At 36.6% G+C, this 19,472-nt stretch overlaps 1 protein-coding gene across 2 annotated transcripts in view; it reads right to left on the bottom strand.

Annotated features, from left to right (window-relative positions):
* Positions 1-19,472, bottom strand: part of LOC100101183 (vesicle amine transport protein) — a 36,816-nt gene that overhangs the window by 4,785 nt on the left and 12,559 nt on the right. For both annotated transcript variants that reach the window (XM_012696475.4, NM_001099811.1), the window contains 6 exon segments: positions 14,256-14,385; positions 12,516-12,731; positions 9,268-9,419; positions 3,946-4,049; positions 1,854-1,909; positions 580-774 (listed from right to left, as the gene is read on the bottom strand). In XM_012696475.4, the coding sequence (XP_012551929.1) occupies positions 580-774; positions 1,854-1,909; positions 3,946-4,049; positions 9,268-9,419; positions 12,516-12,731; positions 14,256-14,385 (853 nt within the window).

The raw sequence follows: 19,472 nt of genomic DNA, 5'->3' as shown, positions 1-19,472 counted from the left end.
AGGAGGATAGCTGTAAAGTGAATCCCGAGAAGGACACAAGAGAGCAGTGGTGCTTAGTGCGAGTTTCTTAACGTTCTCGATAGCGTAAAAGTTAAGCCAATTTTGTATGCAGTTGGAACAGCGCCCCTAGCGGCAGACGTACCCAAACGATGCCATTCCATAAAAATATGATATGATTTCTGAAATTGGTATCTACTTTAATTGTATATGTTTCAAAGGTATTTTAAGTATCTTTTATATGTAAATTGCTTATTCTTACTTATGTGTAAAGAAGCAAAATAATTTTTTTTTAATAATTATTATTATACATATTATAATACTTTGTGTATTCATTGTATGTATATTTACGGATATATGTATGTGTACATATATGTATATGTATTTCACTGGAATGGTACACCGCGCGTAGTTCGTTTACAAATGATTCTTGTCCACCTGATGGCTGTCTGGAAGAGATCGCTCTTAGCGATAAGACCGCCAATTGTACTTTTTTGTGTACTCTCTCTCTCTCTATGGGCTAACTTTTACACTATCGAGAACGTTAAAAAACTCGCACTAAGCACAAGGGTATAGACGTACATCCTCGAGGGCCCACGTGGAGTCGACGATGGGCTTGACCTTGCCCTGCGCCCACAGAGTGAAGACGCTGTGCACGGCGCGCCGCACCGTGTCCCCGCGCCCGTGCTGGAACAGCAGGTGTCGCAGGTTCAGTCCCGCCAGGCTCTTGTTCTCGTCGAACAGCTTGATCGGAGACACCTTGTCCACTTGCCACCACTGCCACACAAACAACAGCTTATTACCGATTATCACACATCAATTTTAACCAATTCTTCTAATGAAATATAATCTTATACCTTTAAACGAGCAATGCTTGTATATAACATATATATAATCTGAATCTCGGAAACGGCTACAACGATTTTCATAAAATTTAGTATACAGGGGATTTTGGGGGCGATAAATCGATCTAGCTACGATTTATTTTCAGAAAATGTTTTTTTATTCGTGTTTTCAATAATCACCTCTTCCCGACATCTATTGGCGAATAATAATACTATTTTTCTTAATTGAGGGCAACTAACCGCTTTAAAGACACAACAAGATGGCGTTATCAAAAAAAAAAAATCTAGTAGGTACGTACTTAACAAACGTTCACGATTTACTTCCACGGTGAAGGAATAGCATCGTGTAATAAAAATCAAACCCGCAAAATTATAATTTGCGTAATTACTGGTGGTAGGACCTGTTGTGAGTCCGGACGGGTAGGTACCACCGCCCCGCCTATTTCTGCCGTGAAGCAGTAATGCGTTTCGGTTTGAAGGGTGGGGCAGCCGTTGTAACTATACTTGAGACATTAGAACTTATATCTCAAGGTGGGTGGTGCCTATGTTGTTGTTGTAGATGTCTATGGGCTCCAGTACCTTAACAACAGGTGGGCTGTGAGCTCGTCCACCATTTTTGGTTCACTATAACGTTTTTTATGCTAACCAAATTTGTTCTAAAATAAAGCATTATTTGTGAACTATTCCACGCGAACGAAGTCGCGGGCAAAAGCTAGTCTTTTATATATACATAGTTATTAAACTTTATTTGTCTTGTCCAACAGTGGATTCGTGGTAAAAACTGGAAGCATGTGTCGTCACTTAGTGCGTTCAAAATAAATATCCTTTGTTAAAATCCGCAAAATAAAAAGCGTGTTTGTCTGTTCAACTGTATTCTAAGGGTTCTGTAAAAAAAAAAACATTGACATTAAAACGAGACAGATAGATAGTCCCGTTCTTTCTGCAATAGCTCGCCTCCCTTCAAGCTAGATCTAGACAATGGTTGGCAAAAATCGTAGAATGATGACTTACCGCACGGGCAGCGCTGAAGAAGCTCTTTGTCTCGCCGGTCACGATGTTAGATGATCCTGCGACAAACATCATTGTTTAATCGGCACACTCGAGTGATAAGTACTCGAGCGGAATGCGCTGTGCTCTGTTTACAGATTCAAGGAATCGCAAAACGGATATTACGCGAGAAAATACCAATCATTTCACTTGTTTTTTTTCTTGCGTTCCAGATTCAAAAGCACTTATTTTTTTCTTTCTTTTCTTGTGCTCCAGATACATAAATTTATTTATGAGCTCTATACGAAGTTATCGTCAGTTCAGTAAATTATTATCATTTATTTAATTTTTCATTTTGTTATTGCCCGTGTAGGCAGACGAGCATACGGCCCACCTGGTGGTAAGTGGTTACCGTCACTGTCGACGTCAGCAATGCCAGGGGCAGAGCCAAGCCGCTACCTACCGTTAAATTGCTATAAATTAAAATAAAATAAAAATGGTTGTGATTTCATAAAAACTTGCACCATTTTAAGCCACACAAAGAGATCCTTCGATCAACAATTTTGTAACTAGATAAAGAGACACGAACAAAATCGAAGCAAAAACTGTCCGCGTGAATATACACATACATAGCTACGTTGGTTTACAACAAACGGAGAAAAAAGTTTTGAAACAGTTTTAAGTTTAAACTAATTACAACTATGCCATCTAGTAATAAAGTTCCAAATCTCCAAAACATTATCTAATACTTACGATCATTCGTCACAAAACAATAAATTACTCCTGTCACTTACAAACGAAAAGGCATATGTTAAACAACCTTTAATGTTAAATGAACCTTATATACCAACAAATAAAGTAATTTTTCCCGTTATAGCTTTGAAAACTAACATCGTTTTGTTTTATTTATTTTTGCTTCTTGAAATTTCAATTTCTATTTACTACAGGAGGTAACGGAGTCGCGTTGAACACTAAAATAATTTATTATATGAATAAAAGTAAAAGTTTATTTTTTATTTTTTTATTGCTTAGATGGATGGACGAGCTCACAGCCCACCTGGTGTTAAGTGGTTACTGGAGCCCATAGACATCTACAACGTAAATACGCCACCCACCTCGAGATATAAGTTCTAAGATCTCAGTATAGTTACAACAGCTACCCCACCCTTCGAACCGAAACGCATTACTGCTTCACGGCGGAAATAGGCGGGGTGGTGGTACCTACCCGTGCGGACTCACAAGAGGTCCTACCACCAGTGAAAAAGTTGTTTAGTTGTTTACTTTTTATGTTTTGAGGATTTATGTTTGTTGGTATCTATACATTACTTATTATTTTATTAGCGTTACGTTTTGTGTAATAGATATTTTTATAGTATATTTTTATGTTTTCGCGACTAGTACATATAATAAAACAACGTTTAAACGGTTTTAAGCGCGATATTTTTATTACAATGCTTCGGCCACGTTTCAGTAACCGTGAACACGGAAGGCAAAGATGTCCAGTGTCAATGAGTGGAGTTCTCAGCTGGCTTATAAAAGTAATTTCTTCTTTCTCTGGCGACATTCTGCACACGTGATTGCTAGGAAAGCTAAAATAAAAAAGTAAAGCTAAGTATCCAATGAGAATCCAACCAACAGACACAAAAGCAGAATTAACCACTTTTAACTAACCAATTTTGAAGTACTGCTAACAAATTTTTGAAAATTATTACAACACAAATCTACTCCATGCATTTACTTTTCTGTTAAACAAAAATTTGTCCAAGTGTTGGCGAGCCTTGGCCAACATTTGTAGCGGTGGTTAAAAATCGGTAATTTTATTTAAAATTTAATATTATTTATTAGTTTAAAGCTTAAAATATAACGTATACTTCATGTACTTACCGAAAGTAAGATACTCCGGCCGTTAAATTGCTTTTTCGGGCATTTTTTTGCAACTTTTGAATACACACCGCGGCATTGTGAGACGGGTTAACATTGGATGTGTCTGAAGTGAACTAAACAAAATAAGAGCTCACATTTCAAGTGCGCTGTTATTTAACGAGACGGATTTTTGCGCCGACCCGAAATCTAGTTACTATTGTTGATCGAAGAAGAGATCTCGTAATTTTCTTACCATAGAGGATGTAACGGCCCATTGGCTTCAGAAGCGAATACCCGCGGTTGCACTCCTCGCCGCAGAGGCAATCCAGCACAATGTCTACGCCATCCGGAGTTACCCTGAACAAGCGGTATTGGGTCCGTTAAGCCTATTTTCCACATAGATTCAAAGGGTTTTTTTGTAACTGAACACATTTTTCGTGGGTTACTTTTATTTACAATCATGATTACCTAGAGGCCGTAATTCTATTAGAATCCTGTTACAAAAGATTAGCTCTTGTGATGATCACATTTCCGATAAGTAGAGATTGCATAGGTTTCTGGTACATTGGTAATAGTGACGTAATGATATTAAAGATATCATCAAAGATGTTTGTAGACCTATTTTTCTCCGAGCCTGAGAAAACTTTAAACTAGTTCGAGTCATGTATTTTAATTACCAGTTTCCATATTTTGAAATATTGATCAACTCACATAAAATGCATTTATAACGGTTTATTAATAAGCTTGTATGTACATATGTACATCTGCTGACGTAAGTAGTCACCGAGCAAGTCGAGAAATGATAAATCATATCTTAGTTTATAAATAACATATTGATATTAACATACAAGTATAAGTTTGGTGGACTCAAGAAAAAACATAATAACGCACAGTCTCCCGGCGTAAACCAGATAACGACATTGTTTATTTACATTGAACTTGTGGGTGGCTCTCTGTTTACGTTGCGAAGAGCAACATATTACATATAAAATATATATATATATATATCTTTGTCCGTTTACGAGAATCAAATGAGCCGGTTGTTAGGAAGCAGCTGCCCCAAAGCATCGGTTATAAACTGTACAATCAACGGAGTCGTAACCAATCTAATCGGACCTCGATCGAGACGCCCGAGAATTCCCGTCAACCGGTTATGGATAAGAGGAGCAGGAACGATTCACTCTGTCAAAAACATTTCGGTGCACGCTCCGGCATGATCTTCGATGTAATATTATTTACGTCGCGTATAGTAATCGGCAAACTTCTTGAGCAAATGACCTTGACTGCGCAGAACCGAATTTTAGGTCACTTTGGTGGTGAGGGTGAGGCGCGACGGCAGGGGAAATCGTATCGAGCGCGTTATTGGTAGATCAGTCGAACCTTGCGTCCCGCACCGCGCCCTCATTCCGCTTGCTCCCAAAAGTACGCTTGCGTACAGTGGAAAGTCTATCGTTATTAATCGTTAAGTTATTTGTTATAATTGCTTGTGGACTTTGTTGCCATTGCTATTTGTTAAGTGTTTGTTGATTTTTTATAAAACATACACTATGCCGTGACAAACTGGTGTAGTACTTAAAAGAAAGGGTAGAAAATTTGTGTACGACGTATATTGCTTCATTATAAAACAGGGGAAGAATGATATGGAAAAATTAAAACAGACTTCGGAAGCAACAAAAACATCAGTGAGTACTGTTAGGTGCATTATTAACGAAGCTAAAGGCTCTGGCTTGCTCGCCGTGTTTCGGACTCCGGGTAAGAAAAGATCAGGGAAGAAGAAAGTTACCGGAATGGATAGTTTCGTTCAATCTGTAATAAAAAGATGTAATCATAATAACTACATAACAAGCAGCGAAACTCCGTACCGTAGAAAGGCTTCGAAGAATTTAAAGAAGATATAAATTTTAATGGCTCGGAACGAAGCTTACGACGAATTATGAAAGAGCTAGGCTTCAGATGGAAAAAAAGAACAGAAAATAATCGGAAGCTGGTAAATGAAAAAAGTAACATTCGATTACTACGAATCGAATATCTTCAAAAAATAATTAATTATAGACAAAAAAGAAGACCGAATCGACCGAGTTGTAAACTACGCCGATGAGCCCTATGTCGACTCATCACGATGATAGCGACTCGGGTGATGAAAACAATGATGATGATTATGGTCAAGATTATGATAACGAAAAAAAAATTACAAATACCAGCTTCGCTTTAACTGAACCAAGACCTGGCAACAGCTCTAGTTTTGACTTAATAGAAGGAATATCTATTTTACCCCAAGATTAAATTATTACAATTATTAACCTATATGTTTTGTTGGTGTTCTAATAAATATATAAATAAATACATATGTTGATTTTAATAATTTAATAGCATTATGACGCAGAGTAAGTAATGTTTTTGCACGTGAGTGTACCATGCGCAAACTTACCCCCACTACGTCAACAAATGCTCAAGAAGTTTGCCGGTTATTATACCGATGACAATGTAAGCGTCATACGAAATTCTGACGATGCAAAGACTGCGATGTGAATATTAAATCTATATATGATTAATCTTTTTAGGAAGATTGCGCGGATGGAGGAGTATGAAATTTCCCACACTTATAGAGAATATAGAGAAGGAGTGCAGAATGTTAATATTTTTTTAAATTATGCCTAAAAATACATTAAATCAATAAAAAAACATCACACACACTACCATGTATTTGACACACACACACATATATAAACTCTTTGTTTATTGTCAAACTTTTGTTACTATTTATTGTCAAACTTTTGTTCTTGACGTCTGTGGTCAAATCGAGAATAAATTAAATATTGTTTTTTCTTTATTAATATTTTTCTATAGTGTAGTCTTGGCGAAATTTGTGATTATAGAAGTATAATAGTTTTTGGAAATAGAATCATAAGAGTATACAAACTTATAATTTCAATTAATTGTAGTCTAGTCCTAGTTTGTTTAATACCTTAAAAACATTGATCCAAGCAATTCTGTCTTAAACTACGTTTACTAATGTTTACTTTTTTATTTATGTAATTCAACTGGCTGAACTACTATCCTTAATAATAGACCACCGTGTTTCTGTACTTAAAATAATCTCTGAAGGATTATATCGGAGCGAGAAAGCTTAGATGAGGCTTAGCCCTAAAAGATCCTAGTCGGCTGGCGACCCGTCAGCGGTCAGTGAAATAACTAACAGTAATAATGAACAATTAACAGAGCCTGGGATCGAGAGCAATTCGGTACAAGAGGATATAAACGGGAGCGTCGAATTCCTTATTAAATATGACACATGGCTCACATATTGTACACTAATTGCTCAGAATCATCTGCGGCTTAAAAGGATGACCGTTAATCTGTTTTAACATGGCTTTCCATTAAAGAGTTTCGTGAATTATATATAACTAGCAGATCCGGCAGACTTCGTAGTTCCTCAATCGATAAATAAAAGACCTACACTTTTGTAGAAAATAAACTTAAAACAAACAAAAGAAATCCGTCCGACGGGGGACACATCAAAGGAAAAACAAAATTGTTATATTTATTTAATTCCGAGCATTTTCATATTGATCTACCTTTTAAACCTTCTTTGGATTTCCTCAAATAATTCAAGACCAAAATTAGCCAAATCGGTCCAGCCGTTCTCGAGTTTTAGCGAGACTAACGAACAGCAATTCATTTATATATATATAGATAGATAGGTAGATAGATAGGTAGATAGATAGATAGACAGAAAGATAGATAGATAGATAGAAAGATAGATAGATAGATAGAAAGATAGATAGATAGAAAGATAGATAGATAGAAAGATAGATAGATAGAAAGATAGATAGATAGAAAGATAGGTAGATAGATGTACATCTTACTAATTATTATCATGTCACAGCAACGCTTCGTTTGAAACGAGCATTAACATTCCTGAATTCTACAAATTTCGGCGTGTAACGTAAACAAAGGTTTAGTTAGAAGATGAAGGGCCACTGAACGGGCGGGCCGGTTGGTTATATTTAGCCACACGATATCACGAAACCATTCCAGCCCCCCATTTTTAGAATTCCAAACAATTATTGAACCGATCGATCTAAATTCGAAGGTTTGTTTTATTTAATTCTTTTATAACGCGCGAGTAACATAACATTAAATACGTAACAGGTGATCATTATGCAAAGGACCAGTCTCCAAAAACGCCGACACGTAAAATTTGCGCAGACGCACCGGCTAACACATAATCTTTTTTATGCGTTCTTTTTTTTATTCATTGAGTTTTTGATTTAGTTCATTTGATGACCTCATCACATTCCTGATGGGAGATATGGTATTTGGTAATGGTATTTGCTGTCGGAAACTGATTATTTATTCGACAATCGAAAACAATGAAATCTTTCATTACACGAATACCATTTTATTATTTATGTTTCGACCTAAATTCAGTACAAAGAGGGATCATAATGAGACGAAACGTATTCGCGAGGTGAAACGCTATTTGGTTTTAGCGACATTTCAGCTAATACACGACATTTATCTCTGTGATTAAAAGTATAAGTAGTTATTCGTGTATTTGGTATTAGTATCAACAACTAGATGTTTTAAATTGAACTTCAATTAAGTTTACCACATTCAAATATGTTTTTTAGGTCATGATATTTTTTCTATGTTTTAAACTTTCAATGGCTCTCCGGTAGAGTTGCAAAAGTATCGTTGAAACCAAATAATCTTTCATGCGTCAATATTCGAATTAAAAACAAAGAATTCGCTTAACTTAAAACAATAAATTTCATTAAGTATCGATTTTTCTTTTAAATCCGCATAACCCAGTTTATCACATTCCGACTAATCTCCGAAGTACAACGGATACTTCGAAATCAAAACTTAAGGGAATTAACCATATCGACTAGAACAAGGTTCAGATCAAGCAAAATTGACATAGATCCCGGTAACGGTCTTAGTTATCAAAACTTTAGTAAGTTAACACTAAACTTCTTAAAGATGGACAACGTAATGAAAAAGCATTGGGCGTAAATGAATCTAAGACAACTAGTAGTCCTGTGGTAGTTGAAATTCGACTATAATTAATTGAAATTATAAGTTTGTAGTTGTACATTATTATGATATACATATAAACAAAGAGTATGCATGCGTGTGTGTGTCAAATACATGGTAGTGTGTGTAATATTTTTATTTAATGATTTAATGTATTTTTATACATAATTAAAAAAAATAACATTCTGCACTCTTTCTCTATATCTATACTAATATATAAATCTACAGTGGTTTTTACGGATGTTCCGTTATAACTACTGAACCATGCATCCGATTGACTTAAAACTTGGTATCCATGTAGAAAATACATGTACTTAATGGATAGACAAATATATATATATGAGTGTTGGACTCCCTAATAATAATGAAAATAAATAATAATGTTAATTTTAGATGCCCAGCGAAGCGGGCGAGTACGGCTAGTTCTCTATAAGTGTGGGAAATTTCATACTCCTCCGTCCGCGCAATTTTCGTAAAAAGGAGTACAAAGTTTTTGTTTGACGTATGAATATATAGATATTGGTTTTGAACTCACTTCCTGACTTCGCTGGTGTAGTCGCTGCCCCTCTCGAGCAGGTGGTCGATGTTATTGTTGTTTGTCTTCAGCGCCTCGTGCTTGCTTTTGGAGCAGACACCAAACACGGTCACGTTTTCGACCGTCTTCGCCAACTGGGCTACAGCTTGTCCCTACACATAATACATGTTTGCGATCACTTGAACTGCCTTAAAAGCGACCAATATCTAGAGTTAGAGGGCGGCACGACACGAAAACCCTCTTGTCGTGGCCGCCAGAAATTACATATTTTTTTTATTGCCCTTGTAGGCAAACGAGCATATGGCCCATCTGATGGTGAGTGGTTACCGTCGCCCATGGACTTCAGCAATGCCTGGGGCAGAGGCAAGCCGCTGCCTACATACCCGATCCTGTGGACGGAATGGTAAACAGTCGACATCACCCTAAGCACGTTATTACGGATCCTCCCGATCCATTAACGGTGCCTTTAGGTACCTCAAATGAATTTAACTAGCGCAAATTAAAATGTGAATGGATTTGACTGTATTCATGACGCTATATTACATATTGCCATAAATCTCAATACAACTTCCAAATTTCAATACATAATTTCGTACAATGCGTAATTTCACGTATTTTATTTGAAATTATTTTAATATTTTTAACTGGTGGTAGGACCTCTTGTGAGTCCGCGCGGATAGGTATCACCACCCTGCCTATTTCTGCCGTGAAGCAGTAATGCGTTTCGGTTTGAAGGGTAGGGCAGCCGTTGTAACTATACATGAGACCTTAGAACTTATGTCTCAAGATGGGTGGCGCATTTACGTTGTAGATGTCTATGGGCTCCAGTAACCACTTAACACCAGGTGAGCTGTGAGCTCGTCCACCCATCTAAGCAATAAAAAATTATTATTCCCGACATTTCGAATATTTCAACAGTTTTCGTGATGCCGGACGACTGAGGTGTTATTTGTTGACATCACAATATGTTAAAAGTCAAACGAAACGCCAGAATAAACCATAAAAGTATTTTTGATTATCAACTGGCGAACATCGAAAAAAAACTGATATTCACAAAATAAATATTCATAAATCCATTCATAAGTAGTTAAGTACAATCATAAACTTTAAACGTAATATGAACGAACAGCAGCCGGCACGTTTTGACGAGCACTCCTAATTCATAATAGCGGAAGATTCATTGCTATTTCCAAAATAAATATTTCTTTAAGAATTCAAGTCTTTAGTTAATTAGGAAGCATCCATACGAAATCTACCAGTTTTCGATGCTTCCGTTTGTATATTAAACAGATAAACACCATAATGGTTCGAAGATAAACTTTATCGGTAGGTATTTGATGGATCGACAATATGACGGCTGAACACAGACCTCGTTGTAGTCAACAATCATAATATGATAAAAAAGACTGGAATGCCTTCCGATAACAGATCACAGATATTAGCGTAATTTTTATATAAGAAAAATAAAATAAAAATATTACCCGAGTCAAATTAACGCGAACGGATATCAATTTATATATAAATAAATAAAGACTAATATGCTATTCCGCATTGTCCCAATGAAAGTGAACTAATTACCAGGACCCCACCCACGCCTGTCTACCTGGCTGCAAAGGTCATCGAACCGAAGGGTGAGGTCAGTCGGAAGTAATAATTCCAAAGCAAATAACATTTTTCTCGACCGATTCATTCACGGTAACAATAATTAGAAGTGCGATTGTTATTTGTTTGATTTAAAATTACGAAATTCGTGATTTTCGGAGTTTCCGATAATTAGAGGAAACGGTAAAATTATTTCTATTAAAATAATAAGAACGCGTATTGTATTATTGGCGGAATCTGTCGACTTCCGAGAAGATGTCCCGATAACAAACAAAGTATTTATAATCATACTAACGACCCGCCCTCGCTTCGCTTCGGAAACTGTAATTTACTATTGATTTCTCCACTATTTAATGGATGTTATTATACATATAAACCTTCCTCTTCAATCACTCTATCTATTAAAAAAAACGCATCATAATCCATTGCGTAGTTTTAAAGATTTAAGCATACATAGGGACAGACAAATATAGGGACAGAGAAAACGACTTTGTTTTATACTATGTAGTGATATGCACCATGTGAAATTTTGGATAAATCGATCCGAATATTGTTTGCTTTGAACGATGTAAATTTCTTTGTTTATTAACAGTGCAAATTCCTCATAAAATTAAGGTGTAAGCTTGTAGATTTTTGCTTGTAGAGCTTCCGAGGAAATTTATCTTTAAAATGTGTGTATGGTTAACTAGTGAAATCTGGTTACGCTCCTCTGTGAGACTATCGCGAATTGTAAATATGAAAAGCATTGGTTTCTTGAAACTATTCAGGCGCTACATTTTTTTTTTTATTGCTTAGATGTGTGGACGATCTCACAGCCCACCTGGTGTTAAGTGGTTACTGGAGCCCATAGACACCTACAACGTAAATGCGCCACACACCTTGAGATATAGTTCTAAGGTCTCAGTATAGTCACAACGGCTGCCCTACCCTTCAAACCGAAACGCATTACTGCTTCACGGCAGAAATAGGCAGGGCGGTGTTACCTACCCGTGCGGATTCACAAGAGGTCCTACCACCAGTGATTACGCAAATTAAAATTTTTCGGGTTTGATTTTTATTGCACGATGTTATTCCTTCACCGTGGAAGCCAATCGTGAACATTTGCTGAGTACGTATTTCATTAGAAAAATTGGTACCCGCCAGCGGGATTCGAACACCGGTGCATCGCTCGATACGAATGCACCGGACGTCTTATCCTTTAGACCACGACGACTTAAACTACATTTAGTTTTTTGATGAAACATGACATCACAATCGATCGGATGATTTAGGAAGGCACAGAGGACAAATACACAATCATTCTTATTTACATTTCAGATAAATTCACGTTGATAAAGAGACATAAAAAATACAAATTTTCAAAATATCTGAACTCTAAATAATGTCTGACTATAAATGAATAAAGTGATCATAGTCTAATTTGATTATGTACACGACGTATGTATGTACGTTTGGACGTAAAATCATTTTTTAAGCAAGGATCTCACCAGTTTGTAAAGAAAATAATGCCATAATATATTTCTTAGTATATATACATACTAGCAGTTTTTTGTTTAAATTTTAATTAGTCTCTAACAGCTCTCAACACGTCTGCTAACTGATTGCAAGACAATGAAAAAAAAGAAAAAAATTAGTGTAGAACTTACCACACCGCCTCCAGCGGAATGCACGAGTAGACTCTTGCCGGGAGTCAAGTTAGCCATCTCGAAGAGCAGCAGATAGGCCACCACGTAGTTCGTGGTGATGGCAACAGCATCCAGGGCAGACATTCCTTCGGGCAGCGCGTACACATACTGCGCCGGTACAGATACCAGCTCGGCCCAAGCGCGGTACTCGGGAAGAGCCACCACTTGATCGCCCACCTGATGAGACGACCATGTTTTCAATAGTATCAAGTGTTAGTACAGTAGTAAGTTTTTTTTACATACATGTAGAGCGGTTCTCATTCGTATTAAGAAAACTCATACAGGAAATCGTCGTTGTCAAACCAAAATCTGCTATGTGCACTTTTTGAGATTTTTATTTTTTGACCTTTTCGTATAGTTCACATCACTATCTACCGTATAAAAAAAACTGAAATGTGTCTATAGCTTTAATATTTATCTATAGCTTTCATTTGATATAGTTCTTAAAAATTCACCTTCATATAAAATTTTATACGAAAATGTTTTTACTCGTTAATTCAAAATAGAGTTTTTGCACATAGCAGATTTTGATTTGACAGCGACGAAATGCCAAAACTCAACTTGAAATTAGAGTCTTAAGAAAATCAAATAATGTCTAATGTGACTTACAACCCATCTTTCAAACGGGCATGCATTGTAAGGACTACAACTTCCTAATGACAATCGATATTTTTTGCATAATTGTGTACTTTTGGCGGGAATGCGAGGAGCGAAGTTAAGTGAATTGTTTTATTATGTTAGTTTAGTGTTTCTTCAGATTCAAATTTGTAAAAACGGTGGTTTATTAAATGTTTAGCATCTGTGAAAGTGTACAAATGTGGAGAAATGAAAAAAAATCGCTCGACAAAACTTCTCAAGTTCTTCCAAAATGTCCACTGAAAAAGTCTCAGTCAATAACCAGTATTTTACTAAGACTAAATCTCATTCCATCTTATCGCATACCATTTCATTTCATTCCAATTAATTGAAATTTAAAATTAATCAACTTCATTACATTTTTCTTATTATAACAGAATGTAAGAAGAATATGTAAAATATGAGACTTAAAGGTCTCCTTACCAGGATTTAAAAAAATAATATTTAGATTTCTCTTTTGGCACACTTAGTTCAATTTATTTCAACAAATTGTTCGCAAACTAATAATAAGTTATTGAGAAGGTAGCTGATCAAAACATCCACATACCGAAATAACCATTTAATAACATAACTACAAGATTCGTAGAATTCATTTGGGAACGTGGCTGCGCAGGTCGGTTATAAATATTGGTGATTCTGCATTATTTGCCAATTCAACACTGCATTGTGACATTAAGTTTCGAGTTACAGGGGGTCGTTTGTGAGGGGAATGTCTTACGGAGGGTTTGCGAAAACGTATCGTATTGATGCACTTGATACGTCAAGGAAATATCGTTAACTTCAACAAACACGTTTTATAGCATGAATTGTGTGATTGTTGAAACTTTTGTGTCGCTTATTTTTCAGAGTAGTACATTAATATGCGATTACAGGAGCCTATAGGCCAGTGTACCAGGCTCACCACAAGCCGGGAGAAGTGGCGATTGCTCGTGAGCCACATAACATCTGCCCACATCAATGATACTGAATGACGACCACGACCGCTCAGACAAGAGCGATACAAAGAATAGACCACAGTAACTTGAATAAAAGAAGATCTGTTTGACGTAGATGTCGGCATTTTACCTTAAAATTGGTGACATTTTCGCCAACTTGCTCGATTTCACCAGCGCATTCGAAGCCCAAGATGAAAGGAGTCTTCGGTGGAGAGTCGATGGCGCCCTGACGAACTATCAAATCTTGGAAGTTTAGGCCGCTGTTAAGAAAACAAAAAAAAAGCAATTAAAGATTTGTCGATTTTTATAAAATATTATGTAATGTTTTGTTATAACATGAATCTAAAACCTGACGGATCTAGGACCTAGGATTTAATAATAGAATCGACAACAGACATCTTCATTGAGTCGAGTACACTTTTAAGTACTTAATTAATATAGTGAGACAAAGAATGCGGTAGCCATTCCATATAATAGTTGGTAGGTACAGACAGACATGTACAGAATAATATTGCACGCGTATAAAATTTAAACGTGTTCCAAACAAATATGGCGCATATCTGCGCATAGACTATAATCACAGAGTGTTCTATAAAGTAACCGACACAATTTATATTGTTTACAGTGTGTACCCACGATTGCGAGCGCGAATAGATCTAAACCCTAGTCATACTTCTAATTATACCTAATGGCTTAAAAGAGTTTAAGCACTTCGGGTAATTTCGGTAGTTTGGTCAGTGGCAAAGAACATATTTCCATCAATTTTTATTTTACACTACTTTATTCGTTCTCAACAACGGCGACTTCTGAAAAACTAGCAGAGCTGCACTTTTTGTAGTCTTGTGAAAGCATGATTGAGGGCGAGCGCGCAGTTCAAAATGAGGTGATTTTTTGTCTTGGACCAATGTTATCTCGATGCATTATTAAAAATCGTTTTCATATTGGTTTATTGGCTACAGACATGAAGTTTGTTTACTATTAATACCATGTGTAGGTACGGTTTAGTATATATATATATACATAAACAATACATTGCAATGAATTTAACATAGATAAACTAGAGATAGATGAATTAACGCTAACATAGAGAAACACCTACTACCTACTAAAGATCAAGTTGTTGATATAAACTATAATAATTGTAACAAAGTAAACATAAAAATATATTTCTCTGTAATTTATTCTATTTAAGTACATTACCATTAATTCATCATATGACATCATTCCATATGTGGCAGGTATAATTTAATGTACAATAAAGATTACCTATCAGCGTAAACGAAGCCGTTATTAAAACAATATTTGTAATTTATGACGAAAAAAACAGTAAAATCAATAAAGTGTCGCTCTACATAGATATGCCATTGACGAAGCTTTTAAAGAATCGCGTTAATTAAAAAAAAAACTACCTCGGGAATACTACTTTTTATATGAAACAAAGCTATCCTATGTCATTTTAAATGTTCACGATGATCGGTAATGCGTCTATTGTTTTAATTTGAATTTTAAAGCGAATATTTTCCGGTATTATCTATATCTATACTAATATATAAATTTACAGTGGTTTTTACGAATTTTCCGTTATAACTACTGAACCATGCATCCAATTGACTTGAAACTTGGTATCCAGGTAGAAAATACAAATACTTCATGGATAGGCTAATATTTATACGAGTATTGGACTCCCTATTAATAATCTATACTACTATATATATAAATCTACAGTGATTTTTGAGGATGTTCCGTTATAACTACTGAACCCTACATCCGATTGACTTGAAACTTGGTATCCATGTAGAAAATACAAATACTTAATGGATAGGCTAATATTTATATGAGTATTGAACTTCCTAATAATAATGACAATAAATAATAATGTTAATTTTAAATGCCCAGCGAAGCGGGCGAGTACGGCTAGTTTATTTATAAGGATATATGAATTCATACGATTAAATGTGTATTCATTACTTTTCTGTAACTTTAACCCTATATCTAAAAGTCGGCGTGATTATCATTTAACTAAACAAGAGTTGTTGACGTACATCTTTATTTTAAGCATGGATGCACATATAATTCACGGCCCACCCGATTTTAGACGCTTACCGATGCCCATAGCCACCGCATGTGAGGCCCATTAGAATATCGCCTATCTCGCCTTTCAGACTTGAATGCGTGATTGCGTCGCTTCAGACACGAGCAATTCAAGAATTAAAGATAAACATATAAAGTTATAAGGGTGAATGTACTACTACTACGTTCGAATGATAGGATGGTAATATCTAGAAAGTAGTATTTTATTACTGGTGCTAGAGCGTCTTGTGAATCTGCACGGGTCGGTACCACCAGACTACCTATTTCTGCCAAAAAGCAGTAACACGTTTCGATTTGAAGGACGGGGCAGCGATTGTACTGTTAAAAGTGAGTCTTTACAACTCATGTCTCAAGGTGGGTGGCGACATTTACGTTGTAGATGTCTATGGGCTCCGGTAACCACTTAAAACCAGGTGGGCTATGAGCTCGTCCACCCATCTAAGCAATAAAAAATAAGATAAAAGTAACTGTAGGAGGTCGTCGTCTCAATTTCGAAATTGCTATAACAATCATATCGGAAATAAAGGAAACTTTGTTAAAAACCTATAATTTATTCTTTGATATTACACATTTTAATGTAATTATAAATAGTACCTACGTAAGTTGAACAAAATAATCATGTTGTAATATACATACATACATATGTACTAGTCAATTGGAGGCGACAACTGCGCGCGTCGACCTTTATAGGTACCGTCTGCGTGGAGGTTGTATTCGCAAGTAATCGATATTTCGCGCTCGCCGACGCCTATCCTATATCAGAAATACCTACATCCGACACACAAGCATCGGACAGCACACATGGCTATATTCAGTCGTGTATAATTCTTTGTAAACATATTAGAACATTAAAAAAGATTTCTATATTTTCTTTTTCTTCAATCACGTTCGTATTTGAAAGAAAAATAAGAATTTAATCTTATAGGTAAACGTTTGGTGTTTTATTCTCCGCAACTATTCATGAAAAAGCGATTAAAACTCTCCAAAAGTCTATCGTCTCGATATAAATGAATAAAATCAATAGCGTAAACTGTAAGCAAATAGTTTAAAGTTTTTACTATGTTTTATTTTTAGCGTATAAATAGTTTCTACGTAATCCATTAAACAGCTTCTGCTTTCACTCAACCAAAATCACAACATACGTTAATGTTCATCGCCGATTGTACATTACATGCACCTAAACAAGGAAATGCCGTTGAGTTCAGCTAAAACAACGCCAAAAATACATGCAGCACACACCCGGCACAATACAGCGAATGCAGCACACGAACGATATGTGAAAAAAAAAAGAATTGATTCCCAGAAATTTCTCGAAAACAACGTTTACGTTATTAACAGAACAGGACTTTTACTTCATAATTTATTGAAATGAAATGAACTACTAAAATGTTACTGATATTTAAATACAGTTAGTTCGTCATTCAATTCCTTTAGAAGAATCTTGATTGTTTGCTCACTTAATTTCGTTCGCAAACCTGTATGCTTAGTGCGAGTTTTTTAACGTTTTCGATAGCGGAAAAGTTAGCCCAATTTTGTATGCAGTTGGAACAACGCCCCTAGCGGCAAACGATCCCATTTCATACAAATATGAGCTAACTTTTACGCTATCGAGAACGTTAAAAAACTCGCACTAAGCACACTGTTCATTTCAGGGGGAGCATAGTGATGCGTAGAACAGTACCCCGTTTATTCAAGACCCCTCGTTGTGTCGCCGACGGACATTCAGCCCCTGACATGTGGATATTAATGCACTTAAGCCCCGTAATTCTGAATAATTACGACATGGAAGTCGAATGAGTGAGTCTACGGTACACTATAGTCGCTACAATGTCGGCGGCCGCGTCGCCCGCGTTCGCACCCGCATACGTTTTATTGGAATAAATTGGGTGTGGGATCTACAAGCTTATTACGAAAAAGCTTTGTCCCACATTTACGATGAATGTGTCGTTCCTGTGACTCGTCGAGTCCAAGACCGGAATTTTAATCCGAGATAATCTCCGACAACGAGTCTCGTATCGAATTTTACGCACGCTACCTGATGCTCGTTCCAAGCTGAATTGAATGGCTTCCTTCGACAACAATAGTTTGTAATGCGCACCTTATTCAGGTAGACGATATTTTGTATACTACAAAACAACCTTACAAGTTAAGTTAAGCCTGATCGAATAATTTTTAGTCCCTAAAGATTTAAATTCGCATTTGATCCTATGAGTTTGGTTTGTGAACTATGCATTAAAGTTATTTGGGTTATTTGATATAGTTTAATCGACGTTGTAAAAACTGCTTTTTTTAGGCGTTTCCAGTCGTCAAGTGGCGTGTTAAGGTTCTCAAGGTCTCGGGGTCAACTAACGACATATCCGGTGCGACCACCGGATTTATAACCTCAAAAATATTTCACATTTCATCGTTTCTTATCTTAAAATTGAAATTAATGATCCATTAAAAGTTTACGTTGCAGAGACACGCACGTAAACAAGTTTGATTTTAATGCGCAATATTTAAGTACATTTACTATACTGCGTTCGTACTTTTTATTTGAACACACGTTGCAAACGGTAAATCGATTAGCAGTCTTGAACACGCAGTCACGATGTTATAAAGCGATTATGCGGGAGTGATAAATTGAATTAAATTTCTATTCACGGTAATGACAGCCGGTAATGTATAGGAAAAGCGGCGAACATGAATGGATTTCATTGAATTGGCTGCGTTAAGGGTAATATTAAATTGCATGGAGACTATAGGGTGGTGGCGCGACGCGGGCATCGACGTTATGTCGCGACGGCCGTGGCGCGACACTGCATACGTCATTTGATTAAACACTTAGAACAGTTTATTAACTTTGAAGAGAAACTAGCCTACTTCTTTTTTTTTCGGTCCCTGGGCCGAACCTCCTACGAGGTCCCCGTGCCTAGGGGGCGCGCGGGTTATGTGGGACTTGAGGTTCTGCAAAGTGTTGGGAACAGGCCGCGGGCCAAGGAATTTTAGGGCCCTACTGCACTAAACGACTCCCCTGCACTCTTACACCCGACGTCCGATCTCCGTCCGGGGTTCTCTTCCCTTATCCCACGTTATGCAGATTGGTCGCAGCTTGTCTTATCTTCCTGCATATAGATTTGGCATGTGTTTTACGACCGGCCACCTGCCTGACGTGAACCCTCCTTTGAATATATATCTCCAGTAGTTTAACCATTGCAACGTGTCATAGGGAAGGACTTTCTCTGTTTCTTTCTTTTAGTGTTTCTTTTACTTCGTC

The sequence above is a fragment of the Bombyx mori genome, chromosome 19 (genome assembly GCF_030269925.1).
Source record: "Bombyx mori chromosome 19, ASM3026992v2".
In the NCBI taxonomy this organism is placed as follows: Eukaryota; Metazoa; Arthropoda; class Insecta; order Lepidoptera; family Bombycidae; genus Bombyx; species Bombyx mori.
Note: the sequence above shows the minus strand (reverse complement) of the source record. Positions and strands in the feature narration are given on the sequence as shown.